The following is a 23187-nucleotide window of genomic DNA, read 5'->3' on the forward strand; positions in this document are numbered from 1 at the left end:
AACATAGCAGTTTTTCGTTATACAACGCTTCACGTCAACTTCGCACAATGTCGTAATTATTTACGAGTAAATAATAGTTTGCGAACCCCACTCAGTATAGTAATTATTAATATTATTTGAAATAAATTCCTTATAAACCGCGAAGAATTTGAATGAATGACATAAACTGACAACAGCATTTAGGTTTTTTTAATCACAGACAATTGGTTATGGAGTGTGGAATTAAAAGGAGTTAAATCTCTTATGGTAGAATTGTTGCAAAAGTGTCTAGCTATCAGCTATTAATAATTGTTCCAAATCTCTCCAGAGTAGCGCTACAGTAGCTAAGAACCTAGGCCTTATTGACGGAGTGACGTGCGCTGTCTATGATTTGATTTTTTTTTCAAGTATTCTAGGTATTGTAGCGCCACCTATTTAGGGTTTTTTGATGTAATTTTTTGGTACATAGAGATTTAATTCCTATACAATTGGTGATACAACAAGGAAAAATTTGTCGACAATATTTGGCTAGCCAGACTCTATTATCTACTTATGAAAACTTGTCAAAACTCAGTTTAAGGCACAGTATGTATAATAAGTTATAGTGAGATTTTTCTAACATCACATATTTGACACATGACAGCACCCATATAATGTAAATGTGTATGATCCATTCACATAATTAAAAACAAAACCACGCAATTATAATATGTCTTTCGTTACCACTTAAACTACACTCACTTTTTGAATGTAATTATGCTTATAGTTATTTTTTTCGCATCGTATATCTGAAGTATTTAACAATAATAAATCACTGCACAAACGTTTACGTCCTAAGGGTCTTTTTTTTTAAAACCAGCGTTGTGGTCAAATCATTTTTTTCGATTCGGGTAACATATTCGTAAGTTAAAGATAATCGATAAAATCGATATATTTATAACCTACAGAAAATACAAAAATAAGGTATTATAACTAAGAAATCATTAACTTAAACAAATACTTTTAAAAATCCATTATAATAATAGATCTTTACCGTACGATTTGCAAAAAATATGTCGATTTCTGAGCGGATCAAATTTGACGTCAAAATCATTCGTTTGTCAAATGCGCAGTCTGTCGAAGTTTCTCCGCCTTACTGTGCGCATATTCCGTTTCTTTTCGTATTTTTCACCTGGCTTTATTTTTGGATTCTTCTCTTTCACATCTGGTTACCTTGGCTCGTATTTTTGGACTTTGACTTTGCTTGTATTTGAATTTAGATGACTTTGGATCTAAAAATGCCTGATTTTGCTAATACTAAGTAGTCACTAGCAGTATAATTTGCATGTATAACTGCTGTGCAGGTTCCTAATATTGATTTTTTATATAGGTAATCGATTCGATCTCACAAATCGTAACTGTAATCGATACGATTGCTGGATTTGACATATTATGTTGTCTTAGCCACATCACTTCAAACATCAAATGTCATGTGTCAAATATGTGATGTTAGAAAAATCTCACTATAGCCTATGGTTTATGTTACGTGCTAGTGCTGCACTCTGGCGACCGAACATTGCAGTAATACTCCCTATTGATGAATATGACCAATTAAATGTATTACAAATGTTATATGTCATAATAATATTTGACGACCTGTCTGGCTTTGTGAGTAGTGGCCCTACCTATGAAGGTCCTGCCGATGATTTCGGGTTTAAAATATTCAAATCCTGGTGGGGCATTTATTGGTATGATGAACACGAATATTTATGGATGTTTGCTATGAATTTAAGTATTTATAAATATTTATATACATATATGGTTTATATCGTTGTCTAAGTACCCGCAATAAAAAGCCTTACTCATTAAGCTTACTGTGAAATTTAAGACCCAATTTGAAAAACGCTTATAAGATGTCACAGCGATACGATACTGATCTGTCAGTGTCAAAACTGACATTTATTGAACTTTTTTATATTATATACTTAACCGTAATTCTACCAAGTTAATCGTTTTAATAATGAAAATGTACCGAATGTTGGTTATCAAAGTAAATCATCGGTGAAAAATTGGTTGGCAAGTAAAATTTGACAGTAAAATTTCGGCGAAAAGGCAGAACACCAAAACTACCACTTCTAACTAAGCAGACATGTGCTTAGATATTGATTAGAGGAAACACTATTCAATCTCATAATAGTCTACATGCATAGTATGAACACATTATAGTTATATTTACATAATATAATTTAAATGTATGTGTTGGGTTGTCGTTGCACTAAGCCAATATAGCGAGGTGAATGGACATGGACACCCTTCGAAGGCCGAGTGCGCTGTTTCCGTAGCGCTACGAACTACGGCGTAACGCGTAGCGCGTAGGCGCCACCATAAAGTAAGCAGTTTCAGGAGACCTGTCCGCACTATACCTCATCTTTTTTAAAGATAAGATTTTTTTTTTAACTTCTAAAGTAGTAGTAATTAACTTTTTCATTTTAGTGCATAGTTACTCAGATTTAATTTTGGAAGAAAAAAGTTACCACTACGTTAAAATCTGTTGGGTTGCTCGAGCGTGCGTATATATATTAAAACAGAAAATTGAAAACTTATCGTGGAACTTCAGTGAATTAACATTTTGTGGAGGTGGACTTGGCACAATTTGAAGCTAATCCGGGTCTTAAATTATATCATTTAATAATAATAAAACTTTCGTAGTTACCCGTCCGACGTACAGGTTGCTTTAAAAAAATATCCCTACTTTAAGTATAGAGAAGATAGGTACTCTATTTAAAGATTTTTGTAGATTTTATTTTACCGTTTTGTCGGCGTAATTGATTTATATGTATACCCATGCCACATTGCTTCTTTCTAGCACTAACGGTAACTTCGTGCGTTATGATTTGTAAAAATGTATTCTAATAATATCAAAAAACATAATAAAAGCTATATAAAACAATGCACTACGAAAAACTCTTGTTTTAAGCCACTCGCGGCGGTACGCCATTGTTTTTGGCGCATAGATTACATTTCGCAGATGTAACACTCAGGTACTAATGATTATTGTTTGCAGAATATATACACAATAATGACATAACTTCGGAAGTATAATATAAAGTTTATATGACACTTATATTCATAATTTTTATGTAGAGTTTTTGATTTAACTAAACATTTAGGAATTTTACAGAACCGCATGTTCTTTTGTAAAACCTCTGCGCATTTTTTAAATATAAACTTTTAAATTTTTATTAATATGGATGGATGTTTAAGTATTCTGTAATTATTAATATATGCCAGATTATTGGATTTGTACGTAAATATTTTTTTTATTTAGAATCAGTAATGGCAACATGTTGGGTCTCCTCGTTGTAATGTTCAACACGTAAAACGTTTTCGGTCGCGGAAGGGGATCATCTTCCCCTTTAACGAAAAATGTATTTATTTTAGAATACTTCTTACTATTATATATTTTGTTCATTATATTGCCTCTTAATTTCCTCAAAGTCAGTAAAGTGTCATCTAAAGCATTGTTTTCAAATGCCCAAGATCGAACTGCCGAACGGGAGCGAAATCACATAAACAATGCTACCGCTCTGTACTCCGGCGTTCGGCTGTGTTAATGCCGGATTACAGAGCTTGCCATCCCAGACGAAAACCGATTACTGGACGTGCCGGATTAGCGGGCGCCTACTGTACCTGAATACATCTTAATATAAAAAATAATTCATTTTGCCTTTAATGTTAAATATACAACGTAACATATACGAGTATATTAATAAGATGACTGCTCAGCAGTTGTCCTATTAGCCTAGCAAGTTTAAATTTACTTTTTAATGAGGATTTTGCGAGTCGTTGATACCGGATTTCTTCTAAGGACTCCTTTTCCATATCGCCACCACACAAAGTAACCAGAAAACGTGCTCCAGCATCTACGATTGCTTCTGGTTGTGCAGTTTCTCTCCCGGATTGATATTAGCGAGATTCAATTGGAGTTGTATATTTTTCTCTAAATTTATTTTTTCCACCGCTTGTAACTTTTTATCTGTAAGACGTACAGAATAAATTTAAAAACAATAAAAAATAATTGAATGTTTAATGTCTTTAACTGTAGACGAGTTATTTAAAAAAAATGCCCCTTTGATTGAAGATGGCGGCTAACGCTCTGACCTTTCGAGGTCGAAAACTTAAAGTTATCATGACGAGCCTATCCTATACCTAAGCAATACAAATTAAAAGATTTTCTCCTCCGTCTTTTGTAACGCAAAGTTTCTTTATTATCCCCACATATTGAATTAAATAGCTAAACACAAAATAAGTGTCATTAAGGAGATCTATTCTGTTCTATTATCAGAAGTTTTACTTCGTGAGCAAATTACTTGAGCTTCCTTCGACCATAGGAGGGAGGATTTACAGATAAAGTACCTGGCTTATATTCTTATTCATTGTGCATTGCCAAATTTTATTAAAATCGGTTTAGTATACGTATTGTTCAGCTGTATTTAGGGTAACTGCATGAGTATTGAAAGACCCAATTCTGAATATATATTAAAAAAATCCTATCTTATAGAGTCAAAGTATTCCTCTATATTCCACGACTCTTCACTTTCCGAACTGACTCTAATATTTTTCACATAACTCAGGTACAGTGACAGCTGTCATCTCCATACAATTTATAGCCTTAAAACGCAACATTGTATAATATTATTTATCATTATAACAACTGTCACCGTAGCCAAGCTATGTCAAAAATACAATAATTCGCTTTTCCAATTAAAACCTCTTTCACCTTTCGCCTTTTTTACCTTTAAACGCATAATTAAATTAGCTAGTCACTGGACTAGACACATACTGTACCCCTAGTGTAAATTTGATCGACATCATAACGTGACGAACGCGTTTGCGTTGTCTCATTTTGTATAGGATTTTGAGTTTCCAAACCGTCCCGCTTGGCGCGCTCTTTCTAAATCCAATACAAAATGAGACTAAACGCAAACGCGTACGTCACGTTTCGAAATCGAATTTATTTACACTAGGGGTACCGAAGTGTTAGTATCCGCGACAAGTTAAGATACAGATTTTAATTTTATTACCTATAGTCTGTTAAGCTATTTCAGTCTGTAGAAAAAAGCGGCAAACTCAAGTGTATGTGCGAAGCGTTATCCCATAGAAAATTTGAAATTCGCGCCTTTTTCTCCTGACAAACTTGTCTGACCGGCTATATCTATCTATCTTTTGATTATCATTAGCATCCAAAAATCTACTGGTGACACCTATTTATTTTGTAGGTACACACAGCACGTGTACGTGCACTTTTGCACTCGCTGTCTTCCGGCCCGATTCGAAGAATGATCAAGACACGTTTAAGATATTTAAAAGATCTATAACTAAACGAAATTTCAAAACTGACGTTTATTTTGATTCCGTTGTGATCCCAATAAGATCTATCTACGATATTTCTAACGTCAAAGTGACATTGGTTGCCCGAACCGAGCTGCTTCTATCATTATACGACATACAAACGATATCTAAATGAGAACTTATCTAAACCAGAACTTATCGTTATCTTATTTTATTCTTCGAATCGGGCCGTTCGTTATTTTTCTTCGAATATTGAGCATGCTAATAAAATTTAAGGTACATGTATGATCAATTCTCAATATTTGGTCGTTTATAAAGATAAAATGGGTTAAAATGGGTAATGTGCTAATGTATATATACCTGACACAAATCAGGTTAATTGAAAAGCTGTTAGTCAGTATGTCTATATTAAAAGAAAATATATAAACGTGTCAAACTTCACGACGGTTGTGATTTCCTTCTATATGAGTACATTTAAATTGGCAAGAGTCACTTGTCACTGGAACATAGGCAGAAAGAATCACTGTTTATTTCTTAAATACCAAAAAAGGATAGGTAAGAGTAGTTTTTTTTTTTATTCTACTTTTACTGATAATATTGGTTTGCCTGACTAAATCAATTAACTATCACGGGAAAACCCGCTTATTCATTTTTATTTATTCCAAGTGGGTGTTTATAAAAGTCAGTTTAAAACAATAACAAATGACATCAGTAACATTGTTTTGTCATTAATCAGAAGGTTAAAAAGTAACGCCAAAAATACTTTATCTACTAGAACGGCAAAGTAATCTGATGCATATTTTAAGTTGTTTCCACATGTTGGCTGGTAGAATTGCCTTATAAGTGATTTTGAAAGATAAATTATATTTATTTTAATTTGATTTCTATGGTTTTATTTATAGTTAGTATTTCCTCGCGTTGGTTGAAGACTTTGTGTTTCACTCGGGATTAAAGGTTGTTAACCCTCGTGCCTCGAAACCCAGTTAAGATTCCACTTTTCAAACTACTCACTACGCTCGTGGTTCAATTTTGGAATATTTCGCTTGCTCTCGTACCAATATTGGTACGAGAGGTTAAACAACATCATTGGCCCCATGTAAAATAAATAAGTATTAATATTTAATTCTTTTTGCCATTTCGCTAAAGAGTATGCTGCTAAACTTTGGATTTTCTGCTTATAGTTACGCCGCATGTTCTTTGTATATAAGTGTTTGATTTTAAACTGGTAATTTCAGGCCAACTGTGAAGGTAAGGAAGGAAACTTATAGGTCACACACAAACATGTGACCACTATCAATTACCATATTTTATTAATATCACGATTATGTTGTCGCTTTTAGACTTTGTCGCTTGCGAAATCGGCGCAGAGTTAACTTTAGATCTAACGAGCAAATTAAACCGATGTTAAAGATCAGATCAGATAACTACATTGATACTGGACACTGACTTTTCGATTGCCTAATAAGCATTGCAGAAAGGAAAGTCTACCTACCAAAATGAAGATGTATTTTGTCCAACGATCATCACATAGGTACCTAATCTGCTTAATGTTACAATGTAGTAATTTATGAATTGAATAGGTATAGATGGGTAGAGTTATGGACATTATCAGATGAGATATATTGTTTTTGCGATACCAACCGTTCTGAACATGGTGGGGACATCAAAGTAATCCTGAGGCGTATCCACGGCCACCGCGAACGGCGCCGCGCAAATATTGCGCAGCGAGCGTAGCGCTGCCAGCGACAGCGTCGCCGCTGCCGTCGTCGACAGCAGCGTCTTCGCGCTGTCACCCGTGCACTCGTTCAACAGGTTCCACGCCCCCCGCCACGCCCCAACACACGCCACCCCGGCCAGGCAAGTGTACAGTCTCGACAACACATAATACGTCAACCTGCCCCGGTCCGGGCACAGATATCTGCTCAAGTGATTCTGCGTCAAGCAAAACAACAAGTCACAGCAAAATCCGAAAGCGGTGCACACCGCCGCGGAGCCTACACTGTTCTCCGGTAAAACGTACAAGTCCATGAGCGTCCATGTCGCCTTCCAGTAGGCGACCACGGCGGGGGCGACGACGATGCTCGCGAAGAGTGCATCGGCGAGCTCTAGCAGGACGGCATGTGCGCGGGACCCACTGGCGAGAGTGTCCGCGAGGCCGGCAGTGCTGCCCCGCATGTCTGCGGCTCTCTAGGTTCTGAACGCGACTGTATTTCAACTAGTAATTCTATTATCACCGCGTCCCGCCGTGACGCACTACAACTAACTTGTTTGCTGCGACGCGCAGCGCGGTTCAACGCGATAACGACTCGATCCTAGTGAGCTGTCGGTACACCTCGGAGATAAAGGTTCGACGGCTGGTTGCAACTGCACTAGACGGGATATCGGCAATTAAATTGTTTTCTTCGAGTTTATTTCAATTGAATGGCCTTTATCTCAGGCATGAATTACTTAATAAGATAAACGGATTAGGGCACGTCTTGTGCGGTCATCTCATAAATCAGACGATGCAATGGGTATTTTTTATTTTCTGCGTTTTGTTCAATACTTTCGAACTATTTGCATTTCTGGCGTTTCCTAACAATTTGATAATATATAGTCATGCGGTTTTCGTTCAATAATATTTACCTAAGTTTAATAAATACCGTAGCATACGAATTAATCGAATATCTATCCGGTATGACAATATAGTCGTTAGCAGAACGTTGATAGAGAGCGAGAGGTACCTAGGTAAAGCTAGTGACCCTCAGACTAATCGAGGTAATAGCAAATCGGGACTAGGGAACGACAACTAACCGCTTCCTAACCGCTGGCTTCAAGTGGACATCATTAGGACCTTGACCTTACTGTCATGCCTAATATACAGCCAATTATATAGTTATTGTGATTAAGTGCACGTAAAGTGGATAATGATGGATTACGTAGAGATATTGCAAGGAAACGCACTGTACCTGTATAGCAGTCATTCTTGACATTGCTCGTCTCTAACTCGTTAGGGCAATAATTTATCTCGTGGATTAGATTCGTTTCAAATATTCTTCTACGGAATTCAGCGTCATAATCATTCGATACTTTGCAATATAATACATAATACAATACATAGGTATAGGTAAAAAACTTAAGTAAGTCACCTGTTGTATGTAGTTGTGACGTGTTCGAATAGACATTTGTTTTGTTTGTCTTTTAAACATGTATTGTCTATTCGAACACATCACAACTACATACAACAGGTGACTTACTTAAGTTTTTTACCTATACTGCCTCGACCGCCTAGCCTATATACACTTAGGAGCAAAACTGTCCTAATAGTAGCATATTAGGAGAATGTGGAGAGGTTGATGTCGATCAAGGGGAGGGGTCCATGGTTAATACATAACAGTACTCCTTGAAATAGCTTTTGGACCTTCTAGGCTCTTCTAGCTCCATAATCCCTTGATCGAGCCTACTCATAATGAATAAAATATGATGCCCTCAACTACACGTTTACCTAATTTCATTTAAATTAGAAGAAATTTACCTACTTATGTTATTGCGTAACAAACTATTCTCTGATATTTCAGTTTAAAAACATCGAAATGCCGGGACGTGCCACTAGCGTGTGTTCAATGTGGTATATATTATCAGCCTAGAGTGGCGCCTACCGTTATCAACTTACTGTGGTCTTGAAACGCGTGGTAAAGATGTAGGTGGGCTCCTTGCCGTCCGTGACGAGAAAGTACGGGGACGCCAGTATATTCTTAGAAGCTCGTAATGCCAACGTGCATATGTAGAATAACAGCGTTAAAGCAGCGATCACTACAGGCCTGAAACAATTTTGTATACCTATTGATAACGTTAGTTCTCAGTTCAATTTTTAATTTAATTTTATCCTCATAATTTGTTGTTATAGCGATAATATAAACAGATACTTTGCGTAAATTTAAACCATCTTTAATGGATATAAGACCGATTCGCTGACAGACAATAAAGACAGACGACCTGACAGCCAAGATTAGTAAGAACATAGTGTAGCTTTCATCCTTTGGAATCATTCTACCAAACTGTAATCGCATACTTCTCACAATGGGTTCCCGACTCAACTATAATGAATTATTACGAAACCCTTTAGTCAACCGTAATTAAATGCGTCCACAAGAGAGGTATGGGCATTGTGAATGTCATCTCGCTCTGTGTGGTAGGGCACAGCACAGCGGATGACATTCCAGATCTAGAGCAGAGCCCAACTGGGGAAGTACCTCCACCTTACAGAAAATCGCAGCCAAATAACGCTAGACCCTACTCATAATGTTGTGTTCCTGCCAGTGAGTAAGGTTGCCAGAGCTCAACGAGGGGAGGGAGGGGGTTAGGGTCGGCAACGCGCATGTAACTCCTCTAGAGTTGCAGGCGTACATAGGCTACGGATACTGCTTACCATCAGGCGGGCCATACGCTTGTTTGCCACCGACATAGTATAAAAAAAATGCGATGAATCATTTGTCATTAAAGGATAGAACAAAATACATCAATGCGCTACTATTTAATTAATAAAAAGTGCGTTGATGTGTTTTATACTATATTTTAATCTACTGAGATACTTACTTTTTTTTTTTTTATGGTAGAGGAGGCAAACGAGCAGACGGATCACCTGATGGTAAGCGATTACTTAATTTTGTTTAATTATTTAGATTTTTATAATCAAGATTTTCCATCTCTTATGTTACTTAGGCCACTCAGCAAGCTTCGTAGCCTAAACACGGTACTCGACTGAAAAGCTCTCTATTATATCACGTTTCTATAAAATAAATACTATTACTAATTAAACCGTCACCTTAGTAATTGACATTTGACAAGTTAGTGACATAACATAATAAATAAAATATTAAGTACGTTTATGCATGACTAGAATCCCATAGTATACAAGCCTGATTGCTCTCAACTACCTGTTTTTATCGTCTTCTGAAGGTACTATGAGCGCCACAGCGCCATCAAACAGTCCCCAGCCGCCGCGCCAGTGCATAACGTTGGACAGTATGAAGACGTAAGCGTACAGCCGAGAGAGAGCGCGCTCCCTCAACCACCGCCCGGCGCGTTTCTCTTCGCCCCAGGCTCCAACTGAACGGTCTAGCAGATACGATCTAGTGACAGAACAGATTTTATTGTTAACTTCCTTATAATCAAACATCGGGCAGGTCTAGTTCTTTTCAGCCTGCTGCGTCTGAAGCACCATCTGAGCAGCGGCTGTAGAAGCCGTGATCGTGATTCGACAATGAGATACGAATAGGTAATAACGTCACGCTACCAAAACTGTCCCCTGACCTGAGTAAAGCGAAGCACACGTGCACCATGATGGCGAGCACGTAGGTCTGCGCGTAGGGGAAGTAGTCCGACGCCAGCTCCATCAGGCCCCACGTGCCACGCCACACACCCACAACCAGCGGCCCTACCACAAAGCACGTAAACACCGCGTCTCCTGAAACACATAGAGTTAAACAAAGAATAAGTTACCTAGGCTCTCAAGAATATGTGTGATACAACTCGAATTGACTTGTAAAGTCATTTTTCTCAAACTTGCTATGAAATGATGACATGACTTACGTCAAATTAGGCCCGGAAATAATACATATCAGGTGTGATGAGTGAAGATGTGTGCATTTCATACTGCTTTACACACCTAGGACTGTAAAGCAACCTTCTTTTGTTTTTTAACGTCACATTGTGACACAACGTCTTGGCATCCAACCATCAACTAGCTTCAGTTAGCTTGGTACGGTGATTTGTTGTGCATATTCGTTGCTAAGCAACTGCGGTGGCACATGGCGCAGGCGCGCGGACTTACGCGCGTTATGTTTTACATCGCTGGTAGAGTGGCGAGCCAAGTAGGTCGCCACAAAACAAATTGACTACAATTTTTTGTTTTAATTGCAAGTTTGAGAAAAGCACTATACATATCTCGACGAGAAACTGGGTTGCCGGCCTCTATAGTAATGTACTATTAAAATAAAATGAAAAAGCTATACAGTATAAATATTGTTTAACGATCAGTTGACAGTGTTATTCTAATGAGAATTTTATCAGTCAGTATTCAGGTTCAATCCATTTTTGTCAGCGCTTCTGAAATCATCTACGCCGTATTTAGATACTTGGCATGCATAAGATGCAGTAACAGTTTCCGAAAATACGACTGATTTGCTTTTTTTCAGCGACTAATTTGGTATTTGCTGAATGAACGAACTCAGTTTGTAAAGGAAATACTTAATACAGGATGGGCCAACTTCTTTTGCAAATAGAAAAACTAAATTTATCAAAAGTGGTGAGTGGCGGGCAATTAGCAGAAAAGTTCCCGTCACATATGTGCTATTTTTTTGTAATGGAGTGTTTCACGGGACAAGAAAGTTTTTAAACTATAGAAAAGTAAATCAAGTCCCAATTACCGTATGATTTACAGTGAAAGCGATGGATGGATTTTTACCTGCTCCCAATTCCATCTCTCTGCAGGTACATTCTGTGATTCCAGCGTCCTTGCAAGACTCTGCAGAGGCAGCTTTTTCCAAGTCCGCGGCTGGCGGCGGACTCCTCGACTGTTGCACTTGAGGAGGTTTCTGCTGCGGCAGCAGGGTGTCCGTAGCATGCGGAGACATCTGACAAGTTAATGTACTGTGATTAGAGGTAGGAGGAGTAATTAAACACTCAGCTACATAGAGAACATAATTTAATATAATCAAATTGATAGTGACAGTCAGAGTGGCCAAATATATCGTAGATAACACATCTTTGATTCTTTGTTAACGTATAGATATGTAATATGAATAAGGAAGGATCCCATCAAAAACATTTTCATGTAAAATGTTGCCATAATGAAACCATAAGGCTCGCACTCACAAAAAGTTATCAGATCTCTTGTAGAGCCAAGCTTCTGACTCTACAAGCCCTGACTTCACAAACTCTATACCTTAGTTAAAATATATGGCTTAGCCGTTTCGCTACCGTCACATGGGCGGAAGGTGAAACATTTATTCACTATTCATTATTTTTTATCATACAATACTTCTTGTAGTAACAAAACGTCCAAGCCACATATTATGAGTAACTAGGTGTAGAGTTTGTGAAGTTAGGGCATGTAGAGATGTAGGGCTATGTCTACAACAGATTTGATAACTTTTTGACATTGCGAGCCGTTTCGTTTCGAGGTGTCGTTTTGGCAACATTTTACTTGAAAATGTTATTGATGGGATTTCACTTCTTTTTGTAAGTTGTTTAAGACAATCTTCAATCCCCTAATTTAAAGGGTTGGGGGTAATTTGCTAATAAAAATCCCGAAATACGTGTCTGGGACCATCTTTTATATAATCTGCTTTTTTGACTTCGCAACTCGTGTCGATTTAAAACACTCCCTTCGGTCGTGTTTTAATTTATCGCCACTCGTTTCGAATTTCCTATTTTTCGTACTTGTATCGTAATGTACTATTACAGTACATATGGTGCTACTTTACCGCACTAGTGCGCAAATTAGCATATTACGTTACTGTGTCAAACATTTAAAGGGCCATATCTTATACCTTTAAACGAGCAATTCTTGTATATATATATATATGTATATATATTTCTGTGATCTCGGAAACGACTGTAACGATTTCGCTGAAATTTGGTATATGGGGGTTTTTGGGGGTATACAATTGATCTAGATTAGTCTTATGTTTGGGAAAACGCGTATTTTCGAGTTTTCATGCGTTTTTCTTTCGACGCAGAATATGGTCGCTAATTTCGTGGAAACAGCGGTTGATAAGAATTCTTTCACTTACAAGATTAATAAAAATAAAATCACCCTGAGAAGTGCCAGCTTGGAAGTCTATCATAAAATTATGACTAAAGCGCGCGAGTCAGGGTTGATTGGTAATACTTTCAACATAAAAAGCCAAAGAAACTACAGAGTCGTCATAAGAAATCTTCATCCATCCACTCCAATAAGTGTGATCAAGGACGAAATAGAGGCCACCGGTAATACTGTTACCGGAGAAATCATTAATGCTAGGTATGGACCGGAGAAAAAACCCACTTCAACATTTTTTGTTAATGTATTGCCAGGACCGAATAACCAAAAGGTCAAAGAACTAAAATACATATATCATCAATCGGTGGTTATCGAAGACCCGAAAAAGAAAAAAACTATTGTACAGTGTCAAAGGTGTCAAAGATATGGACACACCAAAAACTACTGTATGCGTCCTCCATGCTGTGTCAAATGTGGAAAAGGACATCTCTCGTCCCAATGTAAGAAAGACCGAAAAACCCCTGCCGTTTGTGGCCTATGTGGAGCTGACCATCCTGCTAGCTATAAGGGCTGTGAGGTTTATAGAGAACTACTAGCTAGAAGAACTAACAACTATAAACAGAAGGAGGGAAATACTGGTCCTAATCCTAGAGCGAATAAAAATAGCAGCTATGCAGAAACCATAAAATCCCCTAATAATGCACTCAATGTGGCAACAACCACACAGCCTACTCATTCAACTCCAGGATCCCAGATTGAAGTACTACTGCTGAAACAAAATGAAAAATTTGATCTCTTCTTACAACAAATGAGTGCTTTTATGTCCCTCATAACAAAACTAGTCGACAAGCTTACAAAATGAGTGCAATAAGACTAGCAACCTGGAACATAAATGGACTAGCTCCAAACAAAAATGAAATTGACCTAGTAATGACTGAACATAAACTAGACATTCTATTGATATCCGAAGCCCATTGTACATCCGCGTCTAATATCAAATTTAATGATTACCAGTGCTACATAACACTACATCCAGATGGCAGGGGTCACGCCGGTACAGCGTTGATCGTGAGAAAGTCTATCAAACATTTCGTCTTGCCCGAGTACAGGACAGAACACTTGCAGGCTACAACAATAGCGGTTGAAGATGCAGCGGGGCATCTGAGCGTATCAGCAACGTATTGTCCACCCAAACACAAAATCACCTGTGATATGTATGAAGATTACTTCAAGACGCTTGGAAATAGGTTTGTTGCTGGCGGAGACTGGAACGCCAAACACACTTACTGGGGCTCCAGGCTAACAAACACTAGAGGCAGACAATTGTTAAAAAGCATAGAGAATATGAACCTTCTAGCACTTTCCACCTCTGAACCAACCTACTGGCCTGCAGATCCAAAAAAACTCCCGGACTTGCTAGACTTTTTCGTGACAAGAGGTCTGACTAGGCACTATCTCAAACAAGAACCCTGCTATGACAGCTCCTCAGACCACACGCCTGTCTTACTAACTATAAGCACTATGGTGATTGAGAAAAAAGAGCCAGAAGCTTTATATAATAAACAAACAGATTGGGAGGCTTTCAAGAACTACTTAGAGGAATCGGTTAATCTAAAAGTTGCGCTTAAGACTCCTCATGATATAGAAACCGCAACTAAGTATATCACTGTTCTTATTCAAAAGGCCTGCTGGTTAACCACTCCAGAAAGCCACAACCGCAAGCAACGTGATAATTATCCATTATCCATTAAAAGCATTCTTCGAAGCAAAAGACGCTTGAGGCGGGTTTGGCACCAAACTAGATTGGATGTAGATAAAACTGCGTTTGAGAATGAAGCTAGGAAATTAAGAGAAATGCTAAAAAACTGGCATAACATCACCTTAGAGACGCAACTAGAATCACTAACAGGAACTGCAGCAACAAACTACTCGTTGTGGAAATTTACGAAAAATTTTGACCAGCCGCAACTAGCTAAAGCACCACTGCGAAGTAGCACAGGTTGGGCGCGAACCCCACGACAAAAAGCAGAAACTTTCGCAGAACACTTACGAAATGTTTTCTACCCAAATGCCGCGAACGACGCAGAGTCTGAAATAGAAGTAGACAAAACACTAAGTCAGCCCTTCCAAATGTCACTCCCACCAACTCCAGTAACTGTAGGGGAAGTCTGGAGAGTAATTAATGATCTGAAAGATAAAAAAGCACCAGGATTCGACCTCATTTCAAAAGAAGTCCTAAAGCATCTACCGAGAAAAGCAGTAGTATTCCTGACGACACTATATAATGGAATCCTAAGAGTACAATATTATCCCAGTTTGTGGAAAGTCTCTCAGATACTCATGATACACAAACCAGGGAAACCTGCTAACGAAGTTACGTCATATAGGCCAATTAGCCTATTACCGACCCTATCGAAAGTCTGTGAAAAACTGCTTCTAAGAAGAATCCTTCCAATACTAGAAGAGACAAAAGTCATACCAACGCACCAGTTTGGCTTTAGACAAAACCACTCCACGATCGAACAAGTTCATAGAGTCGTAGAGCGAATTAGAAAGTCACTGGAAGAAAAAGAATACTGTTCTTCAGCTTTTCTAGACATTCGACAGAGTGTGGCACAAAGGGCTTCTTTCCAAGATACGCACATACCTGCCCCATAGCTACTTTAACTTGTTTCACTCCTATCTATCAGATCGCCTTTTTCAAGTTAAGGAGGAGGATGAGACCTCTAAGCTCTTAGAAATAAAGGCTGGAGTCCCCCAGGGCTCAGTGTTGGGACCGATGCTCTACACGATCTATACGGCTGACCTTCCACAAGCGGATGGTATCACCACAGCCACTTTTGCTGATGATACTGCCATACTTGCAAGCAACAGGGACCCCAGTATCGCCACGCTTATGTTACAAAACGCACTGGAGGATATAACAAAATGGTTACAAAAATGGAGGATAAGAGCAAGTGCATCAAAATCTGTACAAGTTACATTCACGCTAAGGAAAGGAAACTGCCCCTCAGTTACTCTGGAAAACTCCACACTGCCCCACCAGGACAGTGTCCGATACCTCGGCTTACATCTAGACCGACGGCTTACATGGCAACAACACATCAAAACAAAAAGAGAAGAACTAAGATTTAGATTTCGTGATTACTACTGGTTACTAGGAAGAAACAGTAAACTCTCCACAGACAACAAACTCCTAATTTACAAATCTATCCTTAAGCCAGCATGGATGTACGGCATACAACTATGGGGCAGTGCCAGTAACTCTAACATCTCAATAATACAAAGAATGCAAAACAACATACTGCGGTCCATATGTAACGCTCCGTGGTTCACAACCAACTCGGAAATACATAAATACCTGCAAATCAATACTGTGAAGGAAGAAATCCTTCATGCAACTAAAGCATATCAACGTAGATTAAGCCACCACCCAAATGACCTGGCAGCAAAACTCACAGACAAGGGATATGAAAAAAGGTTAAAAAGAAAAGACATCTTCCCTCATACATAGAAAGAGGGAAAAAAAAAAAGAGTGGAAGCCCTCACTGGAGGACTCGCTCGTCACATTATTAAGCATTCAACCAATCTGCTTATAGTCTGACTGATCGCAGATATAACTAGAGAAAAAAAAAAAAAAAAAATTCGTGTTGCCGGCCACTGCATGTCCGTCTGGCCGAGCGGGTTAAGACGCGGACTGCTAGAAACGAGTGTTACGGGTTCGAATCTCGCCCGGTGACTAACTTTTGTTTTTTTTTATATATGTTCAAGTTTATATATATATATATATATATATTTTGTAATTTTTATTGTTTTAGACAAGTTTAATTTAGTAAAAAGATGTAGTTAAGATTATCACCTATACACCATCATATTACAATAAATAGTTATAACCGAGCAACGCTCGGTCGCCCAGGTACTGTACTGTAAAACGTTGTACGATACATGTGCGAATAGATAATTCGCAACTCGTGTCGATTTAATATATAATTTAAATAATTGTCTTGTGTTTCCTTGTATTGGCGGCAAAGCCGTGGAAATGTGGTTAAAATGTAAGTACTGTTTTGGAAAGTGAAGTTTAAATTTATCGCTAAAAATGTGCACCTTCAAAAAAGGTATTATAACAATCGTTATTATTTTAAGTCGGTTATATAGGTTAATATCTTAATTATGTCTTGTTCCATACCTACTAATATACCGACGAGTTATCGACACAGTCATATGAACATTTTGTCAAGCCTAAAGTAAAGTAACAGTTTAGGTTTTTACACAAAATATTCTAAATTAATGACTAATATGATGAAATATTAAATTAACACACAATTGAAGAAAAACTTATAATGAACTGTATAAATTGGCTTTTTACACGTTTTATGCTGTTAATTTGATAAATTATCGTTACGAAAATTTCCTGGGTTATTTGGCCCTGAAACACTACAACCCGGCACATAGCATGACACCATCTAAATTACTTAATATACATTTTTCTTTTTGATTCTCTTATATTTTTCACGTCAAAAAATACGGCAATCTGATTCGGCCGACTTCAACTTAAAAATGGTTACGTTTTCTCGTATGTAGTCTGCCTCTTTCGCACTGTTATGGCTTGTTAATATACGTGATGGCTTTCCTTTCGCATACTTCATCTGTCTGTCAAGCGAAGCGTTTGACATGTCTCTGTTCAGCCGGCCTAGCCAAGGTGACAATCGCTATCGCTTCGACAACGAATCGCTTTGTGTCTCTCTATCCGTCTTCCATATTAGTGCGACAGTGACAGTTGCGTTTCGATCGCTACGGAGCGTAAGCGATTTGCACGTTGGCTACGCGGCCAGAACAGGTGTATATAAGTAGCACATTTCAAATAGGTAACGTACCATGGTATTGTTAGCTCTTGTTTTGGGATTGCTTGCATGCACCTTTTCGTCTCGGGGGGAGCAAGACTAGTATGACGGACTAAAGGACGAGGGCGCCTACTACCGTCTAAAAACCCAACGAGTGCCACCTTCGCCTCTCCGGCGACGCTCCGGCGGGCGGCCCGTGACCGGGCTGCAGGCTCTATGGGGGGTTATTATTAGTGCCGCTCGTTCAATAATACTACCATAGTGGGTGATTCCCCAATCCACACATGGGTCTACTAGGGCGGAGGTAGCAAATGTGCATAACGTCTGCGTCGACCTCCTGGCCTACGTCGACGGAGCGGGTGCGCTTCAGGATCGTTTTCTCGCACCCTTTCCAAAGCCTCCTACTGCAAGATTATATCTTCGCTGAAAGAGGCTACAGCTCTCCAGCTCCTCTCACTGTCAAGCATCGCGCATATAACGCGTGGCAGTGAGAGGTCAGCTCCCACTTCTTGCCTTAATACGGCTCGGCTGAGTTCCCAAGCGGGGCATTCTTCAAGCAATAGCCATTGAAGAAGCATGTGGTCCTGCGCCAAAGGCACGTACACGTTTTAACTCCTGCCAACTAAAAACTTGGCCATCCGTCCTCCGACGGGTTTTGAACCGGTATACTTCAGCTAGGACTTGTGCTTGAAGTTCCCATGGGGGATCGGCCGCCAATATCGTCGCTGCCGCCCACGAAATCCATCCGGCCCAGGACTTTTCCAGTTCCGTCATTATTATTTATATATGGCCTAATATTTTTAAATGACACTTTCCTCATCTAGTTTTTACTTAGACAAATATTTAATCGTGTTTACCTACGCCACCGTTACCACACTTACCACTATCACTTTTAGATTGTCCTCTGCCGGCGTCGCCCAACCCCACTGGTGAATATAATTCTAATGAAAATCAATATGACGTCTAAGTAGGTGCCCTTATACCACACATCATGCGAGTTATACTCGTACGTAGATAGGTACATTTGTTGTTCATAGTGAAGGGTTTAAGAGCGCTTTCACGTTTCGGCATTGAGCAAGTTTAGGTATTTTACGCGCTATGCGAGCGCAGTATACCGATCCTTTCTACCCAATTTAACCACTCGCTCACACTACAATGATGGATAAAACAATCTTGATCCTTCGTGTAGTATATTGAAAACAACCATAACAACACTATCGGTAACCAAATTTTAAAGTCCTAATAAATGTTATTTTGTGGGAAAATACTAAATCCAGGGTATATGTACTTTTGTATAATAATAAAGAATTATTTTTTACTAGCAAGAAATTATACTCACTCGTTTACATATGTTTCGTCATTGCATGGTCAAAACTCCTTTGTTTAATTATTTTTTATCAACGAGGGTTTAGAAACGAGCTGGTACTCAGGGTCTGATGATGAAGGTGGTCACGGGTACCAATCAACCATATAATATCATGATTAAGCTCGTTTCATTCGTCTCAACAGGATCTTTGACACTAGCTGATACTCAGGTTCTGATGATAGAGCCGCATGGTGGTCACCGGTACCAATCAACTAGATATGTAATGAAACCACTTCGTGATTATGCTCGTTTGATTCGTCTCAACAAGATTTGTGACACTAGGTGATACTCAGGGTCTGATGATGGAGCTGGAAGGTAGTCGCCGGTACCAATCAACCATGTAACTAAACCAGTTTGTGATTAGGCTCGTTTGATTAGTCTCAAGAAGATCTTTCACACCTATCGTGAAAGATCTTCTTGAGACTAACGGCGCATATCGAAAATTGAAAGGGCCATGTATACTGTAAAACGTTGTAAAATACACGTGCGAAAAGGTAATTCGCAACACGTGTAGATTTAAAGCACTCCCGTCGGTCGCGTTTTAATTTATCGCCACTCGTTGGGAACTTCCTACTTTTCGCATGAGTGTCGTAATGTACTATTAAGGTACATAACTACATATGGTGTTATTTTACCGCCCTAGTGTGGTAACTTAACTAGCACTATACGTGCATATTTCGAAAATTTAAAGGGCCATGTGTACTGTAAAGTGTTGTACAATATACGTGCGAAAAGGCTATTCGCAACACGTGCAAAATCACTCCCTTCGGTCATGTTTTAATGGGTCTCTATTGGTTCCCATACATTTTTAGTTCCGATTTTTTCAGTCCATAACGTTTTCTACCATAATTTTTATTAGTCATATTGTTAATAGTCATAAAATTAAACGACATAAATTGTAGATCCGATTTTTGCAGGTCATCATCATTGTTAGTCATAATATTTGTCGGTCATAATATTCAAAGCTCAGATTCTATATCATTACATAATGTAGAAGGTAATAAACTTGTTTATAATAATTGTCGTAAGGTCTATTTTCGCAAGGTATAATTATTTTCGCTTTGAGGGACACAAGGTAACTAATGAACCTACCTGGGGAAACATGATTTTTTGTTTGGCTTACTGACTTTACCTCCGTTTCCTATATTTCATGTAACTTATTAATCCATTTCGTGCCGCCAACGAGTCGACGGAGCCCCGCTTCGCGGGACTCCTATTTTCGCTCTGAGGGACACAAGGTAACTAACGAACCTACCTGGGGAAACATGATTTTTTGTTTGGCTTACTGACTTTACCTCCGTTTCCTATATTTCATGTAACTTACCTATTAATACATTTCGTGCCGCCAACGAGTCGACGGAGCCCCGCTTCGCGGGACTCCTATTTTCGCTCTGAGGGACACAAGGTAACTAACGAACCTACCTGGGGAAACATGATTTTTTGTTTAGTAATTAAAACTATATGAATAATAACCATTAGTCCGTTAAAATGTATGCCTTAAAATATTTCTGAATAATAATGCATAGGCCTTAGAATGTTATACTAATCAATTTTATAACTTTTGCGATTATAGTATTTAATATTATAGAATGATAATGTTCGAACTATTAAACGTTATGCTTAGCAAAAATTATGACTATTGATCTTTATGTTCTTTAATTATATGGATATCAATTTCTGACTATCGAAATTCGGAGCAATAAGAATATGGGAAAGAAAGGGATCCCTGTTTTAATTTATCCCGTCACGAATTTCCTATTTTTCGGACTTTTATCGTAATGTACTAATTAATGTTGTCCGGTAGTTTGTTATATTACTATACATATACTAAGTCTCGGCGCACACAGTATAGCGTTATACAAGGTGCCTACCGCACACAGCGATATCGAAGCTCGTCGTCGCCGTAAAAAACGTGCGGAGCCGACTAACACGCATCCTACCTCTACAAGCTCTGCCGCGGTACTGAGTTCGCGAGCGCGCGTTATCGGAAATATTCGAGAAGTTTTCAAAAAATTGCCAAAAAATTATAGTAAAATTTCATAAACATTAATGCACACCAACAGTACGAGTAAATAGTATAGTATAAATGTTGCAGATTGCTTGAGTATGAAAATTACTTCGATGTTAAGTAGATTTTCGTAGAAATTGACACTTGTTTTAAAAATAAAATTGAATTAGTTTTACTTTGATTTTTACTTTTAGTCAAAGGCATGTAGGTAAAATATCAATGTATTTAAAAGTACAGGGTATTAGTAACACAAAATATTCATTTACTTAATATTCAAATTTACAAATAAGAACTCACAATTCAGCGCTGTTTATCGTAAGTGACCGTCACAAAAAAATAATTAATAATTGAAAAAGTCCTTTTTAGGGTTCCGTAGTCAACTTACCCTTATAGTTTCGCCATGTCCGTCTGTCTGTCTGTCTGTCCGAGGCTTTGCTCCGTGGTCGTTAGTACTAGAAAGATGAAATTTGGCATGGACATATAAATCAATAAAGCCGACAAAGTAGTACTTTAAAAACTAATTTTTTTTTTTTTTCTTAGGGTACCTCTCCTACACGTAAAGTGGGGGTGATATTTTTTTGCTTCAACCCTACAGTGTGGGGTATTGTTTGAGAGGTCTTTCAAAACTAATAGTGGTCTTCAACAAACATTTTTTGATAAAGTAAATATTTTCTGAGATAATCGCTCCGAAAGAAAAAAAATGTGTCCCGCCCCTCTCTAACTTTTGAACCGTGGGTCCAAAAAATATGAAAAAAATCGTGGGAGTAGAGCTTAAGAAAGAAATTTAATGAAAACTATAGCGAACATGATCAGTTTAGCTGTTTTTGAGTTATCGCAAAAAGTTTCCCCTTCATAGTAAAGATGTACATCTACAGTTCGTTATTAGTTATTACGACATTAATGGGTTGTTAAAGTTATTTGGCATTATTCATGTAAATAAGCTACAATTTAAGATAAAACTTTGCTTATTTTACTCATTCTATTTTTATTTAATAGGTATTTAATTTGTCTAAAACAGTTTCATTGGCAGCCGTTGAATATTGGCAGTTTTAGACTGAAAGAGTAAAAAATAAAAAGTAAGAGGCAATCCCGCTAATTATATATTCACATTCGTTTATTGCACTCATGTACGATGCATTATGTCTAGGACTTATTGTTATAATTTACTTTTTCATGCTTTAATGAACCAAATCATTTTAAAATTACTGCAGTTTGCTAAAATATGTGTTTTATTCATCTATATAGCAATCTAAATGATTTTCGGTATGGGATATTTATCTTTAGATATGCAAAGTCTCCGATTGCAAGTAAGTCTGTTACTTTAATTAGGTACTGATTATGCAAATTTGCCTATTTGTTTAACTCGGATGAAAGGTACCATTTCATCACTTGGTTAACAATCTACTATACTTTAACGTCAAGTTTAGCTTATTGTGACGGAAGAATAACTACGGAACCCTTCACTGAGTATGGCCCGACATGCTCTTGACGGTTTTATTTTATTCTACTCGTAAAATGTAAACCTGTATCCCTAAAGATAAAAAGACGTTTGTACTAGAACGAGTACTCTTTGTTTCTAATAATGAGCGTTTAGTCCTTAATTGTATCGAGGAATATTATAAATTTTACATTATTTCGAGTTTTCCTGTGAGAGCGCTCTTAATAACACTTTTTTCATACGATATAGGTAGGTGACAAATATATTTATGGCAATGATGGGAAATTGTTAAAAACGCTATTGCGCTTTACCAGCCATGTCTAGTGTTGGACAACTGAGCATGCTACTAGGGGTAACTCTGACAGAAGAAAGAATATACAAAATATATGTAGTCTCTAATTTTAAAATTACTTTTCTCGAACCAAATCAGTGAATGGAAAGTTAATGCCATGTACAACCTAGTACAACTTCTAAAATAAG

General features: G+C 38.0%; 1 protein-coding gene across 3 annotated transcripts in view; it reads right to left on the reverse strand.

Moving 5' to 3' along the window:
• LOC133534580 (uncharacterized) overlaps positions 1 to 23187 on the reverse strand; it is a 46234-nt gene that overhangs the window by 21771 nt on the left and 1276 nt on the right. Inside the window, exons 2-5 of one of the 3 annotated variants that reach the window (XM_061873749.1) lie at positions 11756 to 11924; positions 10603 to 10756; positions 10227 to 10421; positions 8963 to 9110 (exon numbers count right to left, since the gene is read on the reverse strand). In XM_061873749.1, the coding sequence (XP_061729733.1) occupies positions 8963 to 9110; positions 10227 to 10421; positions 10603 to 10756; positions 11756 to 11924 (666 nt within the window). Of the gene's footprint in view, positions 1 to 6951; positions 8931 to 8962; positions 9111 to 10226; positions 10422 to 10602; positions 10757 to 10881; positions 11187 to 11755; positions 11925 to 23187 lie in introns of those variants that run through there. The other 2 variants (XM_061873751.1, XM_061873750.1) reach the window with 2 other exon arrangements.

Source organism: Cydia pomonella, chromosome 2 (genome assembly GCF_033807575.1).
Source record: "Cydia pomonella isolate Wapato2018A chromosome 2, ilCydPomo1, whole genome shotgun sequence".
NCBI classification, from domain to species: Eukaryota; Metazoa; Arthropoda; class Insecta; order Lepidoptera; family Tortricidae; genus Cydia; species Cydia pomonella.